Source organism: Dasypus novemcinctus, chromosome 19 (genome assembly GCF_030445035.2).
Source record: "Dasypus novemcinctus isolate mDasNov1 chromosome 19, mDasNov1.1.hap2, whole genome shotgun sequence".
Lineage (NCBI taxonomy): Eukaryota > Metazoa > Chordata > Mammalia > Cingulata > Dasypodidae > Dasypus > Dasypus novemcinctus.
The window spans coordinates 7,429,499-7,454,276 of NC_080691.1; the positions used below are offsets into that span (position 1 = coordinate 7,429,499).

Genomic DNA, 24,778 nt, shown 5'->3' on the forward strand with positions numbered 1-24,778 from the left:
GAGGGGAGGGACAGTGACGTCAAGGGGTCTGCAGCCACCGTGCTCGGGGCTCCCGGCAGCCAGGGTCAGCGCTTACTGGACCTGGAGAGCAGACCCCGAGCCATGGCCACGGCAGCCGTCTCATCCTGCCTGCACTCGGGGCACCCCCCACCCCTTCCCGGGGCAAAGCCCCATCGTGCCACCAGCCCCCAGGGCTCAGCGGACCAAACGGACTCTTTCTGTTTCCTCCCCACGGCCCTGTCCATGACGCATGCACGGGGAGCTCTGATGCCCTGCTGGCTCCAGTTCCTGGACGGCTGCTGCCAGGGAGAGGGGTCCCAGCGGGCTCTGGAGGGCGGGTCCTGAAGGGGAAGGGGGGTTCGGAGGCGGCTGCAGGCGCTGGTCTGGGCACATCTCCCCTGGCACAGGACTCTCACCTTCTTGGGCGGCTCCAGAGCTCTGCGTGGCATCGGGCGGCGGCGCTGCGGCCAATGCAGCAGGAGACCCGCCCGGGCTGGCTGGCTCGGCTCCCAGGACACCTCCGGGGTCCCTGGAGGGTCCTCTGGCTGCCACTGGTGGGGGGTGGGCTGGGCTGACCCAGACCCCGAGCCGGCCCAGGTGGACAGAAGGGAGATGCGGCCTGGACAGAGGAGGCCCGACCCCAGGCCCACCGCCCGGTCCTCACCCCTGGCCCCTGCAGCCACCTCTCCCAGAGCCACGGCCACGGCGTCCAGGGACGAGCCCGGGGGACGAGCCTGAACGTCAAGGGCCGGGCTGGGAGCCCCCGTGCGGCTCCAGGGGAGGGGGCACCACAGCCTCGGGCCCAGCAGGGCCCCCGCCATCCTCAGGGCTCCGCGGGGGCCGGGCCGCGGTCAGGGGGGCGGGCAGGGAAAGCGCCCCTTAGACGAGGCTGAGGTTTGCCCAAACCCAACCCCGGAAGGGGCTGCGGGAGACCACGGACCCCCCGACGGGGAGGGCCGAGGTTCCCGCCACGGGAGGGAGGGGCTGGCCCTGGGGGCAGCGCAGGGCCCCCGCACACTCCTCCCTGCTGCAGGGCGAGGGCGCAGGGCTCGCGCCGCCTGCGCGTGGTGCATGAAACTCCGGCAGGAGGACGGGGCGGCCACGCGCTGACCTGCGGGCACTGCCCAGCTCTGCGCAGCCTGTCCTGCCGCAGGACAGCTCACCTCGGGCCACGTGGGGCCCCTGCAGCCAGCGCCACCTTTCCCGGAGCCGGGCTGAGCGGCAGGGAGCCAGGCGGGCCTTGCCCCTGCCAGGCCCCCCGCCCGCGCTCCCCGAGGCCTGGGGAGAGCCCCTCCCCGCGGCGACGTGGCGGGGCTCGCCCGGAGCCCAGCCCATACCCTCTGACGCCGGCGCACCCTGCTTTCGCGCGAAGCGTGACCCCTCCTCGATGCCACCCCCTCTGGCTACGCCACGGAGGCACCTTGCGAGGGCCGCAGCCCCCGACGCAGGCCCACCGAGTCAGGTTTCCTGCGTGAGCACAGAAGGCTTCTCCTCCAACCAGGGCTGCCGACAGGGCGCAGCGTCACAGCAGGGGACGGCAGCGGGACCCCCGGGCAGGGGGGCCCAGGGAAGTGAGCGCCAAGAGAGGACAAAATCCAGGACGCCGGAGGAGCCTGGCACCCGCGGCTGCAGCGCATGTGGGGTGCGTCCCGCTCCCGCTTGGCTCCGGCACCCGCGCAGGCACGGCCGGCCTCAGGCAGGCGTCAGGAGGCCGAGGGCGAGGCCGGCGCAGGGCCCGACGTGCGTGGCGCAGGTGCTGCGGTGGTCAGGCAGGCGGCTTAACCAAGGTTAACAGGCTGACCCTTACGGGGGCGGCAGGGGCTCGCAGGGGCAGGTGGGCGTAGCAGAGTGAAGTAAAATCCACAAGAGAATCGAAGGAAAGGGCTGGAAACAGAAAACTGCGTCACAGGAACGTGGACGCCTGCGACAGGCCCCCCAGCAGCCTGGACACGCGTAGAAACGCCCAAGCTGAAATAGGGAGAAAAAATTAACGGGGAGCAAAGAAAACAACAGAGTACCCGCGGCCTGAGGGTAGTGCAGCCCGGGACCCCGGAAGGCCGGAGCTTCTAAGACGACAGAACAGGCCTGGGTGCCCACCCACAGGGACCCCGGAAGCTCAGAGCACTGGGCAGGGGGGGCCACGTTTCTAGATGACAAGAGAAGGCCTCCCGGAGAGAGGAACGAGGGCGGCTTCCATGACTCGTGCAGAGGGAAACGAAACACACGCCAAGCTAGAGTCGACACGGGGCGCCGCTACACATTCGGAGTGACGAGAGGACTGCCGCAGCCCCCACCCCGGGGTTGCTTATCGCCCGCAGACCTGCCCTGCGGAGAAAGTTAGACCAAGTCCTCCGCGGGGAGCAACGTGGCACGGGCCTGCGTCAAGGCAGGGAGGCGTCAGAGGAGTGCGGGACAGCAAGCTGAAACTTCTTTTTAAAATTTATACTGAATTATCCTAAAACAGGCTTCTTAACCTTCTTTGTTCCCCGCGCCCCTCTGCCAGTCGGGTGGAACCACGGACGCCTGAGTCCACACCCCGCTGTGTATTATGTAATAAATACATCACGCCCACACCACAACCCCTCAAGAGCAACTTTTGAATTTAAATTCAGACTCACGGGCCGCTGGCTAGAGCTCCTGCTCTGAGAGATAACAGCTGAACGACAGCAGCCGTTTCCTGGGTGATTATGGGTCGGGCAGGTGGCATGAACGAAGCCGCGGCTAAGGGAGGAGGGAGGAGCTGGATGCGCCTACGAGGCACCTGCGCGGCGTGAAGCGGGAGACGGAACTGGCAGTCGACGCTGGGGACTAGTGCAGCCGCTCGGGGAAAAGCGGGTAGAAACGCTCAGCGTATGCGTGTGTGGAATTCTATTGAACAACCTACTGAGCGCTCAAGGAAGAAGTGATACCAATTACCCACAGACTATTCCAGAAAATAGGAGCAAAGGGGACGCTTCCCAAGTCAGACCATGAGGGCAGCTCGACACTCACCCCACATCTCCGTAAGGACACCTCAAGAAAGGGAGGCCACAGGACAGGGCTCCCAGGAGTAGAGGTGCAGAAACCTCGACAAAGGACGCGCACGGCAACCCGGCCGACGCACAGAAATAACTACCTCCCCTGGGGCTGTGGCGGGCTGGCTCCGCGATGAGCAGGCACCCGAGCAAAGCAGCACGTCCGCAGGCGAGGAAAACCCCACGGCCACGGCCGCGGAGGCAGAAGGAGCCTCTAGTGGAACCGCCCACGTCCCAGCAAGCCAGCGACGGAGGTGCTTCCTTAGCTTGATCAAGAACGTGGACCAAGCGCGCAGCGACCCCGGCGCGCGGCGAGAGCTGCGCTTTCCCTCAAGACCAGGCGAGCGCGAGACAAGGGAAGTAAATAAAAGCTCACAGATTTTGAAGGAAGAAATAAAACTGTCTTTATTCACAGATTTTTATATAGAAAACTCTGAAGACTTAACAAAAAATATCTGAAGTGAGTACAGCAAGGTCACTATATATAGTTTCTTTATATACCAGCAATGGAAAATTGGAATTTTAAATTTAGAAAAATACCAGTTACAACAGCACCCAAAACAGATGAATGAAGAAGAAATATGTTGGCATAAATCTAACAATATGTATTGGACTGACAGTGGAGCCCACAAAATGCTGGTGAAAGAAATCCGAGCCAGTCTACGTAAAATGAAGGAGGGTCCCTGTTCCTGACGAGGTCGATTCTTTGAACCTGATCCAGAAATTCCACGCAGTCCACGTGGACACACCAGCAAAGTATCGAGCGGACACTGACAACTCGATTCTAAAGCTTGTGAGACCAAAGGCCGAGAGGAGCCAGCACAGGAGCTGGCGCCCATCGGAGCACCCGCTCTGCCCGACTCCCAGGCTTCTGGCAGGACTGACAGACAGAGCACCCCAGGGCGACGTGCTGCGAGGGCTGGGGGTGCGCCTGTCGGTCCGTCCCCACACCCAGAGCTGGCATGTGCTGGGGATACAGTAGGTTGATGGGCTCCGCCCACGGGTCCTCTTCCCGGCCCTGCCCCTCGCTGGCCAAGTGCCCCGTCCCGAGGCCTGCAGTTCCACCGCACGGCAGTCTCGGCCCTGGCGCCTCCGCGCAGCGGCCTTCGCCATCTCCCCCGTGCCTGGTCCACGTCAGGCACGCCTTGTTTCCCATTTGCTATCTGTGGCCAAATTGTGTGTTGATAATAAAGGCACGAAACAAAAACCTATGAAGAAAGAGCACTGCTTCCTCTTGTTCGAAAGGGAAGGCCTACGCAGGTTCTGTTCCTTGTTTCTCTTATAGATTAGCTATATGTGGAGAGGATACACGAGTTAAACGGTAGGAACATAAAGAATTCCTTCCAAGGTAAAGACTGTTCCTTACCCGACCCACCGGGAGCTGAATGAGGGGAAAATCCCAGTGTGAGTCGTCTGAACACAGTGTCTGCACTCGCAGGTGCTGACGGCGCACGGGGACCTGAGGCTGCAGGCCCGGGCCCAGTGCTGGAGCCACAGCAGGCCCGAGTGACCGGGTGACCGCAGCCAGAGCTGGGCAGGGGAACGGGGTGACCACAGCCAGAGCTGGGCAGGGGAACGGGGTGACCACAGCCAGAGCTGGGCAGGAAAGTGGGGTGACCGCAGCCAGAGCTGGGCAGGAGAACGGGGGGACCACAGCCAGAGCTGGGCAGGAAAGTGGGGTGACCACAGCCAGAGCTGGGCAGGGGGACCAGGTGACCGCAGCCAGAGCTGGGCAAGAAAGTGGGATGACTGCAGCCAGAGCTGGGCAGGGGAACGGGGTGACCGCAGCCAGAGCTGGCAAGGAAAAGTGGGGTGACCACAGAGCTGGCCAGGGGGACAGAGAGGATCCTAGGCAGCAGAACCGTCCTCCTCAGGACAGCCATTGTTCAGGGGGGATGCTCGGACACAGCCTTCGGGGGGTCCTCCAGCAGGAAGAGCAGGCCCCTCTGTCCCCGCCGCACGCACCTTGGAGTGGCCGCAGCTTTGGTGCCGTGGCCTACCCTGGGTCCCATCCTGGGAGCCCCCCATGGTCCAGAGGCTCGTCCGCCAGCTGGCGTCGTGCTCCAGGCCGAGTTTAGCACTCTGTGCTTGTCTGCAAAGGCTGGGCCGTGTCGACCGTCGTGGGGGCCGCCCACTGCGCGCTCACCAGAAAGCGGGGCAGCGCACGGCGGGGTGAGAACGGTGTGCTGGCAGGGACAGGGTTTGGAGGCTGAAGACGCAGACGTGGGGGGCCGGGGGCTCTGCACGGGCTGCCGCAAGCGCCCGGAAGCCTCGGGAGCCGGGAGGGGCCTGCAAGACCGACTCAACCCGCATCACGCGGCAGGGAGGGCACGGGAAGCCCAGCGAGGAGTGGACGCTGCGCAGCCGCAGCCCGCCTCTGCTCGAGCACCCACGTGCAGGCTGGCATGGCACGCCCAGCGGAACGGGGTGACTGCAGCCCGGTGCTCAGCAAGGGGGGCCGGGGTTGTCCAGAGCGGCCAGGGCGTGGGGACGATCAGGAAGCATGGACAGCCAGGATGTGTGGACAGCCAGGACGCAGCGGCCTCCGTGCAGACGCGGGCTGGTTGGGTGCCAGCTTCGGGCGCCTGCTGTTTGGTCCCAGACGCCCCTTATTCTTTCCCACGTGCCTCCCTGCCCGTCGCTGGCCCCCGGGTGCATGGGGTCCTTAAGGTGTGCACGTCTCGAGCCTCCGGCACCGGGGTAAGTGTCCAGCGGTGCTGCTGACCTCGGGGCCCGACAGAGGCCCTTGCACCCGCACAGACGCCGTGTGCCTAGGGTAGGGGGTCTTTGGGTGGCGTCTGGGGGCTGCCTGGGCCCGGCCCCCTGACCGCATGGTCCCCGCGAGCCAGGCTGGGTCGCCGTGAGAACCAGGGTGGCCTCCGGGCCGCAGGAGGGGCCCAGCAGCGGGCGCCTGCGTGCTGCGGAGCTGGTGGCGGGGTCTGTGCTCCGGCTCACAGGGCGGACAGGTCCAGGGGCCGGGTGGACTGGCTGCTCCCGTCCAGGGGGCCGAGCCGGGAGGAGGCTGAGCCAGGCCGCGTCCCGGTCACCTGCACAGCACGAGTGGCCACATGAGGTGCCGCAGGCCGCCCACCTGCACGCCACACAGCGGCCAGCGCGAGGCAGCCCCCGCCTCCCCGAGGGACGGGGCCCTCCCATGAGGCCCCACACTCGGCCCCCATGGCCCCCGACCCTCCTGGCCCCATGGCCCCCGCCCCTCCCAGTCCCATGGCCCCCATCCCCTGGCCCCACGGCCCCTGCCCCATGGCCCCATGGCCCCCCGGCCCCACACAGGTCTGCTCAGGCCGCTGAGGGAGGCAGAAACGGGGCCGTGGGCACGCTGAGCGCGAGGCCCGTTCCCGCACCGCGGCGCCCAAGGCCGGCCCGAGCAAACTGCGGGCAGTGCTGGGACCTCCCCAGCCGCCAGCTGCGCCCCTCTTGGTCCTCCCTCCACCCCAAGAGGCAGGGCCGGGCGGGCCGCGGGGGGCCTGTCGGGCAGCGCCAGCCAGTGCGCATGGGGGGGGGCGTGCACCCTCCCCGCCCCGCTAAGCTGCCTGCTCCTGAGCCGGCAGGGACGGGCTCACACCCGGGGCCAGGCAGGGAGGGGCCGGGGCGGAGGGAGGACGGCCGGGGCGCTCACCGCGTCGGAGCCGAAGGGCTTGGCGCTGGCGTGGCGCGTGGAGCTGCTGGCGAGGGACCACACCTTGGTCTTGTGCTTGAAGGCGGCTCGCACCTGCACGGGGGGCGTGAGGGGGGGGGCGTGAGGGGCGCAGGCGAGGGCGCATGGCGAGGGCGCACGGCGAGAGCGCGTCCCGCTCAGCGGCTGGGCAGGGCTTGGCGCCCACACTGGCTCGGAGCTGGGCCCCAGCAGGTCCTGCGCCCGACTCGTTGGGCAGCTGCGGGTCGTGTCCCCCCAGCTCCGGCGTGCTCCCAGCACCGTCCACGTGGGAGACGGGACGCAGCCGGGGTGAACGATGCGGGTGACAGAGCGCAACGACGGGCGCCGGAGCAAATGAGGGGCGTCCCTGCTCCGCTGCCCGCCCCGCCGCCACCCGCCTGACCGGCCCTAGTGCAGGACACCTCCCTGCGGGAGCTGGGTGGGGACCCCGGCCCTGCGCCCATTCACAGGCCAGGGGCGCTTCCCGCCCGGCGGGGGCTCGGGGTGAGCCAGGCTCACAATCCAGGGCACATGGCCCCTGGTCGGCAGGGGTCGCGATGGGCAGGCAGCCTGCGGAGGGGCTGTCCCCCGGGCAGAGTGCACGAGAGCCCACCTCAGCCGCCCCGACGGGAGCCCCCCCGAGTGCCCCCGAGTTCCGCTCCCCTACGGCCTGGACCCCGAGGGCCCCGTTCCCAGCCCGGCCACGGCGCCAGGGAGGGAGGACGCCTGGTGTCAACCCGCCACCTCGGGGGTGGGGGCGCCGCCGCGCCCAGGCTCGTCAGGGCCCCTCCCCGCCCCGGCTCGGCCTGGCGCTGCCCGCTCCCTGTGCACTCACCTCTGAGTTCAGCAGGCAGTGGAAGAGGAAGATGAAGAGCCCCTGGGGGGAGGAGTGCAGTCAGGGCCGCAGTGCCCGCGGGCCCCCGCAGGCCAGCGCCCGCCACGCCCCCGCAGCCCCCGCAGCGCCTGCAGCCCCCCGCAGCCCCCTGCGAGACCAGCCCGCACCGGGCCCTGGGGCCTGGCCTGCTCGCTGCTGGAAGGCTTGGTCTGGGGCCCAGAGGATGTCATCTACCCAGACACAGCAGCCAACGTGAGCCAAGGGGGCCGTGCCACTGGGCGGAGAAGCATAGACAGGGCAGAAAGCACATGGGTGAGTGCACCGACAGGTGAGTGCACAGACAGGTGAGTGCACCAACAGCTGGGTACATGGACAGGTTGATGAACAGATAGGTGAGTATGCAGACATGTGAGTGCACCAGCAGGTGAGCACATGGACAGGAGGATGCACAGACAGGTAAGTGCACTGGCAGGTGAGCATACAGACAGGTGAGTAGGCTGACAGGTGAGTGCACCGACAGGTGTGCACGTGGACAGGTGGATGCACAGACAGGTGAGTATGCAGACATGTGAGTGCACTGACAGGTGAGCACATGGACAGGTGGATGCACAGACAGGTGAGTATGCAGACAGGTGAGTGCACTGACAGGTGAGCACATGGACAGGTGGATACACAGACAGGTGAGTATGCAGAAAGGTGAGTGCACTGACAGGTGAGCACATGGACAGGTGGCCACACAGAGGGGAACACACACAGGTGGATGCACAGGTGAGGACCGTTTAAGGCCAGGTGAGGGGGTGGGGGAGGGAGGCGCCAGGCTCAGCTCCAGCGCAGCCTTGCGGTGCCGCCAGCAGCTGTGGGCGGGCCCTGCTTCTGGCCCCGTTGTATGGGGAGCTCAGGGACTACGGGCATAGGGGGCGCAGCCGGCATCTCCCACCGCGCGCTGCCAGCCTGAGGGGACACCAGAAGCTCAGGGAAACCCTGCCCTGACCCCGAGGCGACGGCCACAGGTCACGGAGACCAGGGGGCTGGGCTGGGGGCGGCAATGTTGACGCAGGCGCCCAGGCCTCTTCCTGGGTGTGGCCCGGGGGCGCAGGCTCGGGGCAGTGCCAGGCTGGCCCCTGCGGCCCTCAGACAGGGCCTGCCCAGCACCCTTCCCACACCCAGCAACTCAGGAGCTGCCTGGCGGGCCCCCAGGACTGGGCTCCAGGGGTGGGTCCCCAGGGAAAGGTCCCCCGGGCATGGCCCTCAGAGATGGACTCCCCACTTACAGGGCCCCCCAGGGAACGGGCCCCAGGGTGCAGCCCCCAGGCATGGCCCCAGGGCCTCACCTGCAGGGAGTTGAGGACGGCAAACACGTACTGGAAGACCACCGCCTGGTCGTTGACGGCGAGCACGCCGAACACCCAGGAGGTGCCCAGGATGGGCAGCAGCACGGCCACGGCCTTGGCCGTCAACCTGGAAGGTGGGGGCTGTGGCTGCAGCTCGGCAGGAGGCTGGGAGCCGACGCTGGCCGGCTGGGAGCCCGAGCTGGGCCCCGTGACCCTGCCCGGCAGGAGGGGCTGGGGGCAGGGGCAGGGGCAGGGCGGGGAGAGGGGGCAGGGGCAGGGCGGGGAGAGGGGGCGGGGGCAGGGCGGGGAGAGGGGCGCGCAGGGGCCACAGCAGCTGGGAGCCCTCAGCGCTGGGGCCCGCCCTCCACGAGCCGTCGGGGCAGGGCCCGGGCTCTGATGCCCCTGAAGACTTGGGGGAGGGGACGCGGGGGTCCCTGAGGCTGGCCACAGCTGCACTGCCCCGTCAGGGCCCACGGCGCCTCGGCGACACGGGCATCGCCCCGTTTTACAAGAGGGGACACCAGGCCCTCCATGCCAGCTGGAGAACGTGCAGGACGCTTCCCGGCCCACCCCAGGCCGCGGCGAGCTTGGGCTCGGGGCAGCGCTGCCCCGGGAGCGCTCTGGCAGAGTGGGGCCTCGGCTTTGCCTTCGCTCTGAGGGTTCCCCATGGAGTCCCAAGGGGCGCCCACTTCCGAGCAGAGGCCGAGCGGGGGTGCCCACCAGCCCTGCCAGGAGCTCTGGGCTCCACTGGCCCCCAGGCCCCATGCCAGTCCAGAGGCGCTGCTTCTGCTCTCCTGCGGCTGCGCCACCTGGGCACAGCAGCACCCACCGCCCACCTGAGCAGGTGTGCCCTGGAAGAGCCTTCAGCTGCCCGGAGCGCGAGGGGAGGGCGCTGCCCAACTGGGGTGCTGGAGCGCGAGGGGAGGGTGCCGCCTGGCTGGGGTGCTGGAGCGCGAGGGGAGGGTGCCACCTGGCTGGGGTGCTGGAGCGCGAGGGGAGGGTGCCGCCTGGCTGGGGTGCTGGAGCGTCAGGTTGGGGGCGCACTGCAGGTGTGCGTGCACAAGAAGGGTCTTTGCCACTGCGTGCCTCCGGCACCGGGACAGCCAGCTCGCAGCACCCTCCAGGAGCACTAGCTGCAGGGACGGTGGCCCGTCGCCCGCCTGTGACCCTAACCCGACGACACGCCGCGCAGATGCTCAGCGCGGTAGAGAACGACCCGCTGGGCTGTGCATCTGAGCCCGAGCGTGAGTCTAGTGGGGGCGTGCTGCCCACTGGCGCCCCACAGCCCTTTGGCGTCCCTGCCACGCCCCCGGACAGGCCTGTGGGCAGGAGACTGTGTCGATGGCCGTCTCCCTGCTGGACAGCACGTTCCAGAGGCCAGGACTGTGTCCTGTCATCTCTGTGGCCTGGAGCACAGTGGGTGCCGGGTGCCAGGGGGCTGCCCGTGGGCCGGGCTCGGGAGAGGTGCAGTGCTGCCCCCACGGCCTCCCCTCGGCGCCCCCGGCTCCCGCTTGACGGCTCCCGGCGCCACGTCCCTGCAGGACGAGCGGCCGCGCCAAGGCTGAGGGCCGCGGGAGGCGCTCAGCGGCGCCGTCGCTCCCGGGAAACGCCTTCTAAAAGGCAGTCGTGGAAACCGGGTTCCAGACGTGCCGCCTGAGAGCGAGGATCGGTTGTTTCTTAAGAAGTAAAGCAGCAAAAGGGAAGACCCTGGGGTTGTCTCTGGTGAGGTCCCCTCTGCCCACCCTTGTCAGAGCAGGTCCCCTGCCAGGAGGGTCTGCGCAGTGGGCACCCAGTCCAGGTGCTCGTCACCCTCGAAGCCCCGATGGCAGCCCTGGCACGTGGGGGGCACCCTGCGCGCGTCTCCACCCCCTGCCCGTGGCGTCCTCAACGGCTGTGAGGAAGCTGAGCGAGCAGGGCGCACCAGAGACCGGCCGGGACACAGGCGAGCGGGCGCCGGGGGACGTGCCCAGACCAAGAACGTACGAGCAACGGCAGGTCCCACACAAGTGCGCACGCACACACCTCTGCACACATGCACAGGTGCACACACGTGCACACACCCGCACACGTGCACACACCCGGGCCCGTCTCGAGAAGCAGCTGGGAGCACGGTGGAGCCTCTGCACAAAGGCCGTTCCGGGGCCCCCCCAGGCTCAGCGCCTGCACCTGTCGGGTTTCCTACTCACCAGCACGCAGTGTTTCAGGAGTTCCAGGTGACCCCCGTGGACAGGGCCTGATGGGTGGAGTGGGGGCGGCGGGGATACTTATGGGGGTGCCCGGGCCAAGGCTGGAGCTGCTCGCTCAGGTGCACAGAGCTGTGTGCTCAGGTGCGTGAGGTGAGCTCAGGTGCGTGGAGGTGCGCTCAGGTGTGTGAGGTGAGTTGGGGTGCGCGGAGGTGCGCTCAGGTGTGTGAGGTGAGCTCAGGTGCGTGGAGGTGAGCTCAGGTGCGTGGAGGTGAGCTCAGGTGCGTGGAGGTGCGCTCAGGTGTATGAGGTGAGCTCAGGTGCGTGGAGGTGAGCTCAGGTGTGTGAGGTGAGCTCAGGTGCGTGGAGGTGCGCTCAGGTGCGTGGAAATGCACTCAGGTGTGTGAGGTGCACTCAGGTGTGTGAGGTGAGCTCAGGTGCGTGGAGGTGCGCTCAGGTGTGTGAGGTGAGCTCAGGTGCGTGGAGGTGAGCTCAGGTGCGTGGAGGTGAGCTCAGGTGCGTGGAGGTGCGCTCAGGTACGTGAGGTGAGCTCAGGTGCGTGGAGGTGCGCTCAGGTGTATGGAAATGCACTCAGGTGTGTGAGGTGCACTCAGGTGTGTGAGGTGAGCTCAGGTGTGTGAGGTGAGCTCAGGTGCGTGGAAGTGAGCTCAGGTGTGTGAGGTGAGCTCAGGTGCGTGGAGGTGCGCTCAGGTACGTGAGGTGAGCTCAGGTGCGTGGAGGTGCGCTCAGGTGTGTGGAAATGTGCTCAGGTGTGTGAGGTGAGGTCAGGTGCGTGGAGGTGAGCTCAGGTGCGTGGAGGTGAGCTCAGGTGCGTGGAGGTGCGCTCAGGTGTGTGAGGTGAGGTCAGGTGTGTGAGGTGAGGTCAGGTGCGTGGAGGTGAGCTCAGGTGCGTGGAGGTGAGCTCAGGTGCGTGGAGGTGCACTCAGGTGTATGGAAATGCACTCAGGTGTGTGAGGTGCACTCAGGTGTGTGAGGTGAGCTCAGGTGTGTGAGGTGAGCTCAGGTGCGTGGAAGTGAGCTCAGGTGTGTGAGGTGAGCTCAGGTGCGTGGAGGTGCGCTCAGGTACGTGAGGTGAGCTCAGGTGCGTGGAGGTGCGCTCAGGTGTGTGGAAATGTGCTCAGGTGTGTGAGGTGAGGTCAGGTGCGTGGAGGTGAGCTCAGGTGCGTGGAGGTGAGCTCAGGTGCGTGGAGGTGCGCTCAGGTGTGTGAGGTGAGGTCAGGTGTGTGAGGTGAGGTCAGGTGCGTGGAGGTGAGCTCAGGTGCGTGGAGGTGAGCTCAGGTGCGTGGAGGTGCACTCAGGTGTATGGAAATGCACTCAGGTGTGTGAGGTGCACTCAGGTGTGTGAGGTGAGGTCAGGTGTGTGAGGTGAGCTCAGGTGCGTGGAGGTGAGCTCAGGTGCGTGAGGTGAGGTCAGGTGCGTGGAGGTGCGCTCAGGTGCGTGGAGGTGCGCTCAGGTGCGTGGAGGTGAGCTCAGGTGTATGGAAATGCGCTCAGGTGTGCTCTCTGGGCGGGTCCTGCCGGCCCGGGCTCGGCAGAGGGCAGTGCGCGCTGGCGCTGGAGAACCGGGCTGGAGACAGACTGGCCGCCGCGGGGTGAGCGTGAAGGCCCCTACCCGCAGGCTCCGCGGCGCCGCGCTCTCCTCAGGGCGGGGCGGAAGGGGAAGCTCCCGCCACAGGCGTCTTCCCCGGGGCCCTCGGGGTGTCAGGGCGGCCGGGGCACCTGGGGTGGACTTCCCGTCGGCTGGAATCCGTTGAGGGGTAAATTATCGTGTGGGTTTTGTGGGGATGAATTTCCTGTTTTCCCTTCGGGTCAGACAAGAGGCAGCGTGACCAGGTGACGTAACTGTCCCCACGTGGAGGTTCGAGAGTCGCTGGCACCTGCACTAGCTTTAGCTCAAACTCTGTAACAGGAAACGACCGTCCATGCCAAAATTCCAGCGCAGCGGGGCCGGCGCCGGGGAGCCGCACATGCTGCCGTCACCCCAGGCGCCCTCTGCCCCGTGCCCCGCCCAGCCCCGCAGATGGGGTCCCCTGCCTCCAGCCGGGGTCTGTCCACGTGCCCCCGGGGGCTCTGGAAGGAAATGCCCCGTCCAGGGTGCGACGCCGCGTGTTGGCCGTGACAGCTGTGTCCCTGCGAGTTTCCCCCACCTGAGCCAGGCCCCGCAGGCAGGCGTGAGTGTGCCAGGCTGGGGCCCTGTGGCTGCGCCCGGCTAACTGGTAAGTCCCGTCCCTCCGGGCCTGGCTCAGGGATGGGCATCTGGCCTGACCCGCGGCACCGGGCCAGGACCCCGCGCCAGCAGGGGGCCTGCCAGGTTCCTGCCCCAGACCTGACCTCCCGCTGCAGCCACCTGCTGCCAGGAGGGGAGAGTCTAAGCCCGAAGCTGACAGAGCACGAGGAGCTGACGGGCGCCCCAGGAGGACAGCCCAGCGATGCTGCGGTCAAAGGAGCAGCGCCATGTCACGCCGTTCCAGGCTGGGCCTGACCCGCGTCAGCCAATGCCCTCCTGAGGCCGGTTTGCACTGGGTTTTCTGTCACTGGCAACAGGCAGAGCCCCAAGTGACATGGGGTCAGGAAACCCCGGATGCAGCTCGCTGTGTGGTGCAGCTGCGCTGCGAGGGTCCCGCCCCCAACGTCGGGAACGTCTGGCCTCTGTAGGACACCCCCACATAGCAGACGAGGAAACCGAGGCACCGAGGAGAGACCAGCAGCCGGCTCTCGCCCACCCCAAGCCTCCTCCCCGTCCAGGGGCGACGGGCTCCTGGAGGCCACCTGGTGGACCCCGTCTCTAGAAGCGTGGACACGGGCCGGGGACATGCGGAGGGCAAGGAGCCGGGGGGACGCATGTCCGGTGTCCCCGCCAGACCGTGCTCAGCAGGCCAGGCGCTCAGCCGTGGCCGGGGGACTCACTTGAAGGCGCTGGCGTCCCCGTGAACCTTGTAGTTGTCAGCGCTGATCTGCGAGATGACCCTGGTCACGGTGATGAGGATGCCGGCGTTGACCTGCCGAAGGAGCAGCGACAGGAGGCCAGGTGAGGCCAGGCGAGGCCAGGCGAGGCCAGGTGAGGGCCAGCGTTGCACCTGCAGTCCCTGAGCCACCCAACCCCAGCCAAGGCCCCTGAGCAAACGGAGACGCCTTGGGAACAACCCCAACGCATGCCCCCGGGCGTGTGCAAGGCGGACCTCAGGGCCCACGTCCACGTGCGGCCCTGGGAAAACCCCGGCCACATGCGTCGCCACCTGAAAAACCCAGGCAGAGCACTGGCCGTGGGACCCAGGCACCACGGAGGAAGGGCTCCCCATTTTTTTTGGGGGGGGATAATAATTCCTGCAAATAGGTTGTCGTAAAGCACCGCGCCCGGCACTCACTTCTGCCCACCCCCAGGCCTCTGGTCATGTGACCTGCCGAAACCACGGCAGGGGGACCCCCTCTTCTGGCCACAGCTCTCCGTGCCAGGAGCTTGCCGGAAGGCCTCGGGCTTGCTGGGGCTGGGCGCCGAGGGGTCTCTCCCTGCGCTGAGCTGGGGGCTGCTTGGAGCAGATGGGGGCAGGGGGCCCTGAGGACCCTCCAGCTTCCCTTGCTACAAGGACTTCGGGGTGTGGCCGGGGTCTCTGAGGCCGTGTGCAAATTCTGAACCCCTCAGTTGCCTGTCTCCTGCTGTACCCTGAGGATCACAGAAGTCCCCAAGGTCAAGGGGAGATGAAGCAAGGCCACCATGTACCTCCCAGCATGCCGCGCTGCCCGGCGCCCTCACCACCTGGCCTCCTCGCCAGCTTGTCGCGTTACCCGCGGCTGCTGTGGGTTTTTAACGCAGTGGCTGCACATCCAGCTCCACCAGTGAGAAGGGAGGCTACTCACGTATAGTTATTACTGCTTTAAGGAATTGAGGTCATTCATAATTAAAATTTCAATCCCCGACAATTGCTGTTTACTGCGCTCTGAGCACAGCTGATCTCTTAACTGAAGCTGATGTTGGATGATTGCCTGGCGAGCACTTTCTTGCCTCCAGCTGGCAGGGGGTGAGGGCAGGAGCCCCAGGCGCAAATGCGGCTCTTCACTAAGATTCCGTAACTTTTCTGGAATAATGCTTTTCTGGCTCGTGGGTCTTTGGTTAATCCCCAGGGTTAATTTATGTTTTTCTCCTGCTTTCCATTTCCCTGCTTTTCAGGGGCGAGGATGCACTGGAGGCTCAGCTGGCAAAGGCTGCAGCCCAGCTGGTGACACAGGAGGTCAGGGACGGTCCACAGCGGCGGGTTAGGGGCTACGAGGCTCGTCCACTCTGCGCAACCTTCTGGGGCTGCGGTGCGGCAGACGAAGGCAGATGCACGGGGTAAGTGGGCACAGGGTGAATGTAGCTCTGTTTGCTTAGCTCTGAAAATCCCCAGGTCCGTGCGCACACCAGATCCGGTACGTGTTTGTGGAGGGCAGGTGGGTGAGAACCAGGGAAAAGAGAGGCGTGGGCAGAGAGTTTCCACTGTGGATCTTCTAGACCTTTCTCCTACATTTCTAAACCATGTCTGCTCAGTACTGAAATTAAAATATGCAGCTGTTTTCAATTTTACATGATTAAAAATTAAAAGGCGAGGCAAAACCAGTTTCCGGTGAGAATCTCAGCAGTGACCTTGGGGTCTGGAGGAAAGGAGCTCGGGGTCCCCTCAGTGACACCCACAAGGGCTCAGGTCCAGCCACGTGGGGACAGCGGCTGGAGAGGAACGCGCCCAGCACGCCAGGAAAGTGCCCGAGGGCAGGCCGGCCGTGCTGCGCTCCCGGCTGCGCAGCACCCACGGTCCACCATGGACCCAAGATGCGCTGGGGCAGCGGGTCTGCGGGGACCGCGTGGGCACGTAATCGGCACAGCATCTCCCCGTTAGAACCGCAGGGGTTGCTCGTGGCGGGCGCCAGGGGGTGGCGGAGCCACCTGCCCCTCCTCAGGACGCTGGCGCCGCGTGGCGGCGTGGCGCGCTCAGCTCATCTGCTCTTTCACTGGGCGGGACTCCCAACTTTTAAAAACCTCTCATCCCATCAAAAGCTGTTTTTGAAAACCTGCCCTGAGGGTTCCTTTCACGGTCCCGCTCCTGATTCGTCTTGATCTTTTGGAGCCTGGTTTAGTTTTCCACCCGGTGGATGGAGAAAATGAGGCAGCGCGGCTGTGGCCCGAGCGCCCGCCCTGCCGTTGCGCCTGCGTGGGACGGCCCTACCTGCTCTTGAACCAGCGCTTCGGGCATGGTGGCGCTCCTCGTGCTGTGGCCTCCCACCACAAGGCACCCGCCCGCCCGTGGAGGCAGCGCCTCCTCCGCCGGGGACGGCCACACGCACGCCGCCCACCCAGTAGTGGACAGGGCGCGGCCTCCCCCCTGGAACTGGCTTTCACTGGAAAGAGGCTCTCGGTAGGAGCCTTCTTGGGGTGCGGCCCTGGGCTCCCCTGTAGACCCCTTGGGAGGCTGCTCATGGCAGAGGCCGCGCTGGGGCCCCCGCAGCCGCCCCGACAACGGGCACCAGGACGGCCAGTGGGGAGGGGCCCGTGAAACGGAGTCGGAGCCCGGATGTGAGGCCGACGGCTCCCGTGTCAGAGCACACACCAGAGCTGACCCCTGGCTCTCGGGGCCCGGCAGGCGTGGGGACCCGCTCCTGCACGCCCGGGCCGGGCCGCATCCCGAGCAGCGGGGGCCGTGACGCCGCCGGCTGAGGACGCCTGGGGTCGGCTCCTGCGCCCCCCCAGCCCGCCCCCTCGGCCGCGGGCACGTACCACGATCACCAGCAGGGCGGGGGCCACGAAGGCCCAGACGGCGCCGCTCCCCAGGGACAGCCAGCAGCTGCGGGGGGAAGCAGAGTGTCAGCGCGCGGCCGCGGGCACCCGGCCGGAGGGCCTGAGCGGCCAGTGCCCCGACGGGCCGGGGCGGGGTGCGGCGGGTGGGGCCCTGGCTCCAGCACACGCGTGGGCCCGGGGCTGCCCCTCGCTCTCAGGACGGCCTTGCCAGGCGACACTGGCTCAGGGAAGCGGGGGCTCTGCAGGGGCCCGGAGGAGGGGGACGCCCGAGCCCGAGGGGAGCCAGAACCCAGGCGGAGCCTCCCTCTACCAGGAAAACACGAGGCAAGTGTCGCCACAGACGCTTCCTCCAGGGCATCGAACACCAGCCCACGGGCGCCTGCCGGGGCTCGGGCGCGGTGGCCAGGTGCGTGGCGGAGCTCGGGTCACTGCCACCTGCTGGGCAGCGGTAAGGCAGCTCCGCCCGCAGGCTGGCCGCCATGGGGACAGGGCTGGCAGGTCGTGGCCAGGCTCCGCCCTCCTGGCGAAGCCTCACCGGGGCCGCAGTGGGCAGCTAAGGATGGGGATGCCCCCCAGACCCTGCCGGGACCCCAGGACCCAGCAAGTACCCGCTCCCCACACGCCCACTCTCAGAGTGCCCAGAACGGCCAGGGACCCAGCTGCGGGTCTGGGCTCATGGGCGGGGTCCAGGCAGCCCTGGGGTCCCGAGCACAGGGGTGGGGTCCGGGCAGCCGGGGGCCATGGTCCTCACTGACCTGGGTGGGCGTCTCGGGGGGCTCCTCCCTCCTTCCCTGTCCCCTTAACAGCCTCCCGCCACATGACCTCCGAGCCACGTGCGTGTCCCCCCCTGGCTCTCACAGCAGCCCTGGGACTCCTCCCGGCCTGAGATGAGGAAGCTGAGGCCGCGGGCCCGTCCCTGAGCTCCCGGCCAGGGCGGCCCCCGCTGTCCTTCCTGGGCAGGCGCCGGGAGCAGAGAGGAGGCAGTGCTCTCCGGGGATGCGGCCCAATGGGCATCGTGGAGGCTCCCAGCGCTTGCCGTGTGTGTGCGCCCGCCACGTCCCGAGCAGGGGCCCACTGCCGCCCGCGCCCCCAGGAACCCCAGGAGCCCCGCGCCCTCCCGGGGTTGCCTCCCCCTCAGGCTCCTGCTCCAGGGGACCGCGCAGGATGTCCGGGCCGGCCCCTAGGGCGCCCGAGGGCTCTGAAAAGGGCCCTCCCCTTCCAGTGGCGCCTCAGCCTCTGAACTCCACGGTAAAGGAGGCGCTGGACCCCGGCCAGGCCAGGCTCGAGCCCCAGCCCCGCTCCCCATGGCTCGGCGCGCCGCGCGTCGTCAAGGTGGGAATCCTTAGGCTCCAGGTGCTGGGGGTCCCCGCATCCAGCAGGCAGTGCTCCGCCTCCCTCCCCCCAGCGCCCCACGCCCTCCCCATGCCGTGGGCACCCCGGGGGCCGCAGCTCCCGGGCAGCGGAAGCCCCTTCCTGACGGCCTGAGCGGGGCCTTTGATGACGGTCCTGGAGCTGGAAATGCACCTGGCCCCCGCGCCGGCCTTCCTCACCCTGACACCCCCACATGCTGCCCGCTGTGCTTTCAGAGTGGAGGCAGGTCTTGGCTGCCTGGTTCCTGTCCCCGCACCCGGGGCCTGGGACCCTCAGTCCACCTGGGCTGCCGGGGCCCGCACAGTTGCGTCCACAGGCCGCGGCCGGAGGTTCTCGGGCAGTTGTTGTGTCCCAGGCACTGACCACCCAGAAGGGGGCAAAGGTCCACAAGAGGGACGCCCAGTGTGCCGGCTGGGGCTCCCGGCGGAGGCTGTCTCCGCGGCTGCGCTGCTCTGCATGGCGGCAGGCTGCGTGATCAGCTCCGGGAGATGCACCCAGTGCAGCGCCCGCCCCCAGGGGCTCCGAGCCGCCCCCGCGGCCTCCCCCGCGGCCTCCCGGCCCAGACGCGCAGCAGGAGCCTCACGTACTTGTTACTTGTCCCGTAGCTGTCCACGGCAGCCGCCACCGAGACGATGCAGATCAGGAGAGGGAGGCCTGCGGGAAGCCAGAGCAGAGCGTCAAGCTGCTGCGTCCAGTCCCTTCCGTCCGTTGGTCCATCTGTGCTTGGTGCTGCTGCAGAACAGACTGTCCTCCGAGAACGTCCCGCCCAAGCGGCCGTCACACACACAGGGCCAAGGGCGGCCACGCCAAGACCAACGCCCAGTGAGGCGGGGGGCACCGCTGAGCGGGAACGGCGGCACGGCTCGGCAGGTGACCAGGACCGGATGGGGAACCGCTCCCCTGGCCATGCAACTGGTCAGGAATGGGTTTGTGGTTCTGGACGGTGAGGCCTCAGTGAAACTGTCTGGGAGGGTTCTCTTTCCACTGTGCTTCCGGGGGCGAGGGAGTGGGCGGGAGTGCAGGTGGCCTCTGACACACGGGGTGCCTGCAGCGCCGAGATGGAGCAGGGCAGGCAGAACGGCAGGGCAGGGCAGGACAGGGCAGGACAGAGCAAGGGAGGGCAGAACAGGGAAGGGCAGAGCTGGGCAGGATAGGGTCAGGCAGGGCAGAGCAGAACTGGGCAGGGGAGGGCAGGGCAGGGGAGGGCAGGCCGGGCAGGGCAGGGGAGGGCAGGCCGGGCAGGGCCCAGGCAGCAGGGCAGCCTGGCAGGCGGGAGCCGGGCCCACTGGACGTCGAGCTGCCCGTGTTTTCGAGCCAGCACTCCCGCTGTGCTCGAGCCGCTCTGGGCGCACTGCTCTCACTGGAGACCACTCTCAGGTGAAGCCAGTGCTATTTGTTTGTGGACGGCCGCTGCCAGCGCCCAGGATGCCCCACCCGCTGCATGCCTCGTTTCCTCAATGTGCCCTGAGGACCACCGGGCTCGTGGCTTTGACTCATCGCTTTGAAGAGCTGACTAGCCTGACCTGAGCGCGCTGCTCTAGACGCCACATGGCCCCATCCAGAGCAGAATGGGCCGGCGTTGGCCAGGCTGAGGGGGCGCAGGCAGCACCAGGGCGACGGGGACGGAACGCCCGGGCCCCGCGTCCCCGGCGCCCAGCGCCCTCCGAAGGCCTCTGGAGCTGCGGCCCTGCCAGAGGAGCCCGTTTCTAACCTCCCCACGCTCGGAGGCTCCGTTCGCTCATGAGCTCCCGGATCTCAGAGGACGGCACACGGCGCCTCCCGGGCTCGGCCCTCCAGGGCCGTCCTGAGACGTGCTCCACGTCCACACGTGCGGGGCTCTGAGCCCGCTACAGATCCGGCCCTGAGGCTGAAACAGCCCCCTCCCCGCTGGGGGAGAGCGAAGCAGCCTCCATGGGTCCAGGCCTCGGCACTGAGCCGAGCAGCCCACTGCCCCTGCAGAGGAGGCCGGGGGCAGGAGGGACGCGCCGGCCAGCGCCCGCTGCCCTGAGCTGCTCCCCCAGAGAACCTTCAAGGGAGGCTGCTCCTGATGCGGAAATGAGGTCTCGTACTCCTAGAATAAGGGGCTGGCAGGGAAGAAGCGCAGCCAGAATGTGTGGTGGTTTCTCTGTCCACGGCGGGGGCTCCGTGGGCTGAGATGTGCAGCTGGAGGGAGCGAGGGAGGAGGGGGAGGGGAGGAGGGAAAGGGGGAGGGGAAGACGGGGAGGGGAAGGGGAGGAGGGGAGGGGGAGGGGAGGAGGAGGGAGGGGAGGGGAGGAGGGGGAGGGGAGGAGGAGGGAGGGGAGGAGGGGGAGGGGAGGGGAGGAGGGGGAGGGAGGAGGGGGAGGGGAGGAGGGAAAGGGGGAGGGGAAGACGGGGAGGGGAAGGGGAGGAGGGGGAGGGGGAGGGGAAGACGGGGAGGGGAAGGGGAGGAGGGGGAGGGGGAGGGGGAGGGGGTGAGGTTGCTACTGGCAGCTGGCCACCCTGGTCGGTGGCCCTCGGGCTGCTTGGCGTTCGCGTCGTGGCAGCGCACATGGTGGGCCTTGCCCTGCTCTGATATCCGAGGCTCCCCCCCCCAGCACCCTGCTCGTCAGGCTGGAGTCAGTCCAAGAGGAGTGGGCTGCTGCCCCCACCCAGCTCCAGAACCATGGCTCCCAGCTTTGCCCAAGGGCGAGGCAGGCCTTAGAACAGAGCCACGAGCTCTCCCCAGGAGAACTCCCACTGCACTGAGCTCGGGGACCTTCTACCCGCAGGGAAGCAATGCCGCTGTCGAGACGGCAGTGAGGAGGGGCCTGGTAGCTCCGTGAGAGCAGCGGGTAGCGCCGATGCCAGCGGGTTCTTCAGAGAAGCAGGGGGAGAGGCAGCTATGAGGAGCCCTCCTGCTGTCAGAACACACCCCAGAGATGGCCTTGAACTAGCCCACCAAGGGGCTGCAGTGGCTTAGAGCAGACCATTGAGCCACCACATCTGCAGACAGCTTAGCAGAGCGATGGCAAAAACCAACAGGGACCAACCACTCCGAGGTGCGGTGCCTTCCCAGGCTCACGCTGCAAGGGAGAGGGGTCCACTAAGCAGTACAGCCAGTGGCTGCAGAGACCAGCAGACAGAGGCAGGGGATTGGGATCAAGAGCTGAGTTGCTATATGGTATTATCTAAAGTGCCAAGCGTGGCAACATCAACAAGACCCTTGAAGAAACCAGGAAGTGTAGCCATGCACAGGTAAGAAAGCAGGCAACAGAATTGCCTGAGAGAGGGCTCAGGTGTCCAACTTAACAGATGAAGCCTCAAAAGCAGCTCAAAGCACTAAAGGAAGCCTGCTTAAAGAAGTAAGGGAAGGCATGATGACTATGTCCCATGAATAGAGGACATTAAGAAAGAGAGAAATTATATATCTATAAAGGAAACTCTGGAGTTGAAAAGTACAACTAAAATGGAAAATCACTAGAGGGGCTGAATAGATTTAAACTTGCAGAAGAAATAATCAGGGAACTTAAAGATAGATTGATAAAGACAATATATGCCAGCTGGATAACACGGGAAGAAAATAATAGAGAAAAATGCATAGTGCCTCAGAGAACTCTGAACACCATCAAGGGAGTATGAGAAAGACGAGAGAAAGGAGAAAAAAATGAAGAAATAATGGCTGAAAAATCCCAGATGTGATGGAAAACACCAATTTACACATCCAAGAAGCTCAATCAACTCCAGGTAAGATAAGTACAAAGAAAGCTATACCCAGGTATATCAGAGTAAAATGTTAAAAGGGCAGAGAAAATCTTGAAAGAGATAACATCTCTTCATGGACAAAGGGCCCAAAAAGATTAGGAGCTGACTTCTCATGAAAAAACAGTTGAGCCAGAAGACAGCAAGGTGACGTGTTCAAAGGACTGAAAGAAAAAATGTCAACCAATGAATTTTATATCTAGCAAAACTATCATTCAAAATGAAGGTGAAAAAAAGACATTTCCAAATATGGAAAAACTGAGAAAATTTGATGCTAGCACATCTGCCTTCAAGAAACACTAAAGGGAGTTCTTCAGGCTGGAAGCATGTGACCCCAGAGAGTAATGTGAAAACTCACACCCACACAAACCAAGAGCACCACTAAAGGAAATTACGCAAACATAGACGACTACAAAATGGATATTGCTCCTTTTCCCCCTTACCTGATTCTAAAAGCAATGGTATAAAACAACACATATATAATTGCATTGTTGAACTTATAGAAAGGTCATATTTTTCTCAAAAAACAGAATAGAGGAGATAGGTGGGAACAAAGCCATACTGGAGTAAGGATGTGCCAGATGGAAACTCAAGTCCAAAGGAGCAAATGAAGGTTAATATAACAAGCCCTATAAAAATACTTGCTCTCCTTTCTTCTCTCAGCTTCTTTAAAAATATAAGATTAAATAAGTAATTACAACAATGTATTGTTGGGTTGTAGTATGTACATTAATATATATGTATATATAACAATAAAATCACCAAAAAGTGGGAGAAAGAATAAAACTATATAAAAATAACATTTCTATATCCATTGTAATTTAGTATAAATCTGAAGCTGATTCTAATAAATTCAGATGTATATGGTAAACCCCAGAGTGAATACTATAAAAAAAAATGGAAAAATAGTGTAAAAATTATTAAAGGAACTTAAATGTTATGCTAAAAAATATTAATACAAGAAAAAAACAGTAAGGAGGAATAGAGGAAGAGAAAATACATGCAACATCCATAAAATGGTAAAATGGCTGATGTGAATTTAACTATACCAATAATAATCTTAAATGTTATATTAGCCAATCAAAAGGCAGAGATTTTCAGGCTTGATTTTTTTTGAAAAAACCCACAAGATCTAACTATATTTTTATATACCTATAGAATATGCCCTTTAGAGTCAAAGATACAAATGACTTGAAAGCAAAAGGAGGGATAAAGAAATACCACGCTAACAGCAACCACAAGAAAGTGGAAGTGGGTTATACTAAAATCAGACAAAAAAAGACTTTAAAAATGCTACTAGAGATAAAGAGAAACATTTTATACTGACAAAAGGGTTAATCCATCAGGAAGACATAACACTTATAAACATACATGCACCTAACAACAGAGTACCAAAAGTCACGAAGTGAAACCCGACAGAACTGAAGGGATAAACAAGCAAGTCAGCAAGTCATCAATCTAGCAGGAGACTCCAGGGCAGCACTTTCAATAATGGGTAGAACTAGACCAAGGCTGAGAAGATGGAAGACGTGGACAACACTCTAAACATCTGTGGAACACTCCACCCCGTGGCAGCAGAGTGATGTTGTTCTCAAGCGCACAGGGAACATTATCCAGGATACACCAGATGCTAGGCCACAAATGCAAAGCTCAATAAATATTAAAATGACAAATCATAAAAAGTAAATTGACCAAAATGGAATGAAATTAAAAATCAATAACAGGAAAAAATTGAGGAATTCACAAATACAGGGAAATTAAACAACACACTTCTAAAAAACCAATGAGTCAGAGAAGAAATCAAAATGGAAATTAGAAAATACTGTGAGTTGAATGCAAATGAAAACACAGCATAGCAAGAGTTAAAGGATGCAGCTCAAGCAGTATTTGGAGGAAAAGCAGTAACCATAAATTTGCCTCCATGAAAGAAAAAAGATCTAAAATCAATAACCTAACCTTTCACCTTAAAACACCGGCAAAATAAGAGCAATCTAAACCTAAAACAAGTAGAAGAAAAATAAAAATTAGAGCAAAAATTAATGAAACTGGTAATAAGAAAGCAATAGAGAAAAGTGATAAAGCCAGAAGTTGGTTCTTTGAGAAGATGGCCCAGATGAACAAACCAGGTCAAGAAGGCTGGAAGAAGTTTCCCGAGGGCACTTTTGCTATCTGTTGACCAAGGGAGCTCTCGCCGCCCCACCCCGTGCACTGGCAGGGACGGAGCAAGCCGACCTACCCCACCCCACGCCGTAGTAGAAGAGGTGCTTGCTGTCCTCGGACGCAAAGACCTTGACCACCATGCTGTAGAGGTGCAGGCCTTCCACCAGCATCCAGGCGAAGGTGCTCAGGAGGAAGTAGTGCAGCAGCACGGCCAGCGCCCGGCACGGCACCTGCGCAGAGAAAAGGCAGCGTCAGCCCGAAGGGTGCGGGGCTGCGTGTGCCTCCCAGCGCCATCTCTTGGGGCCCTCTTCTTCCCAGGAAACCGCTGCCCCACTCTCAGTGCAAGGGACCTGCCCAAATGGGCCACTCAGCCCTGCGTCCCCAGGCACAGTGACCGGCTTAGCAGAGGGTGAGGAGTCAGGCCGGCCGTGAGCAGCAGGACCGGCTCAGCGCACAACCCGGCAGGTCCACTCCAAGCGGATGTGGGCACGCAGCCCACCAGGAAGAGTGCGGGAGGAGCCAGGCGGTGGACGCCGAGGCCGGGAAGCAGGTGGGCTGGTCCGCCTGGAGGAGCGGCCAGCTGCGCAGTTACCAGCACGGCGGCTCCCTCAGCAGCAGCGACGGGCAGATGCACAAGGTCTCCCCAGAGCTAGTTCCCACAGGCTCTGGGCTTGGCATCCAGAGGGACACCCCGTTTCCCACTGGCAGGCAGGGAGAGGTCTGT

General features: G+C 63.7%; 1 protein-coding gene across 1 annotated transcript in view; it reads right to left on the bottom strand.

Annotated features, from left to right (window-relative positions):
* Positions 1–3,393: 3,393 nt before the first annotated feature.
* Positions 3,394–24,778, bottom strand: part of ADGRD1 (adhesion G protein-coupled receptor D1) — a 123,939-nt gene continuing 102,554 nt past the window's right edge. Inside the window, 8 exon segments of the mRNA XM_058281207.1 lie at positions 3,394–6,061; positions 6,652–6,744; positions 7,505–7,546; positions 8,836–8,962; positions 13,947–14,038; positions 16,783–16,849; positions 18,762–18,828; positions 24,131–24,284. Of these exon segments, the coding sequence (XP_058137190.1) occupies positions 5,966–6,061; positions 6,652–6,744; positions 7,505–7,546; positions 8,836–8,962; positions 13,947–14,038; positions 16,783–16,849; positions 18,762–18,828; positions 24,131–24,284 (738 nt within the window). The 3' untranslated portion in view covers positions 3,394–5,965.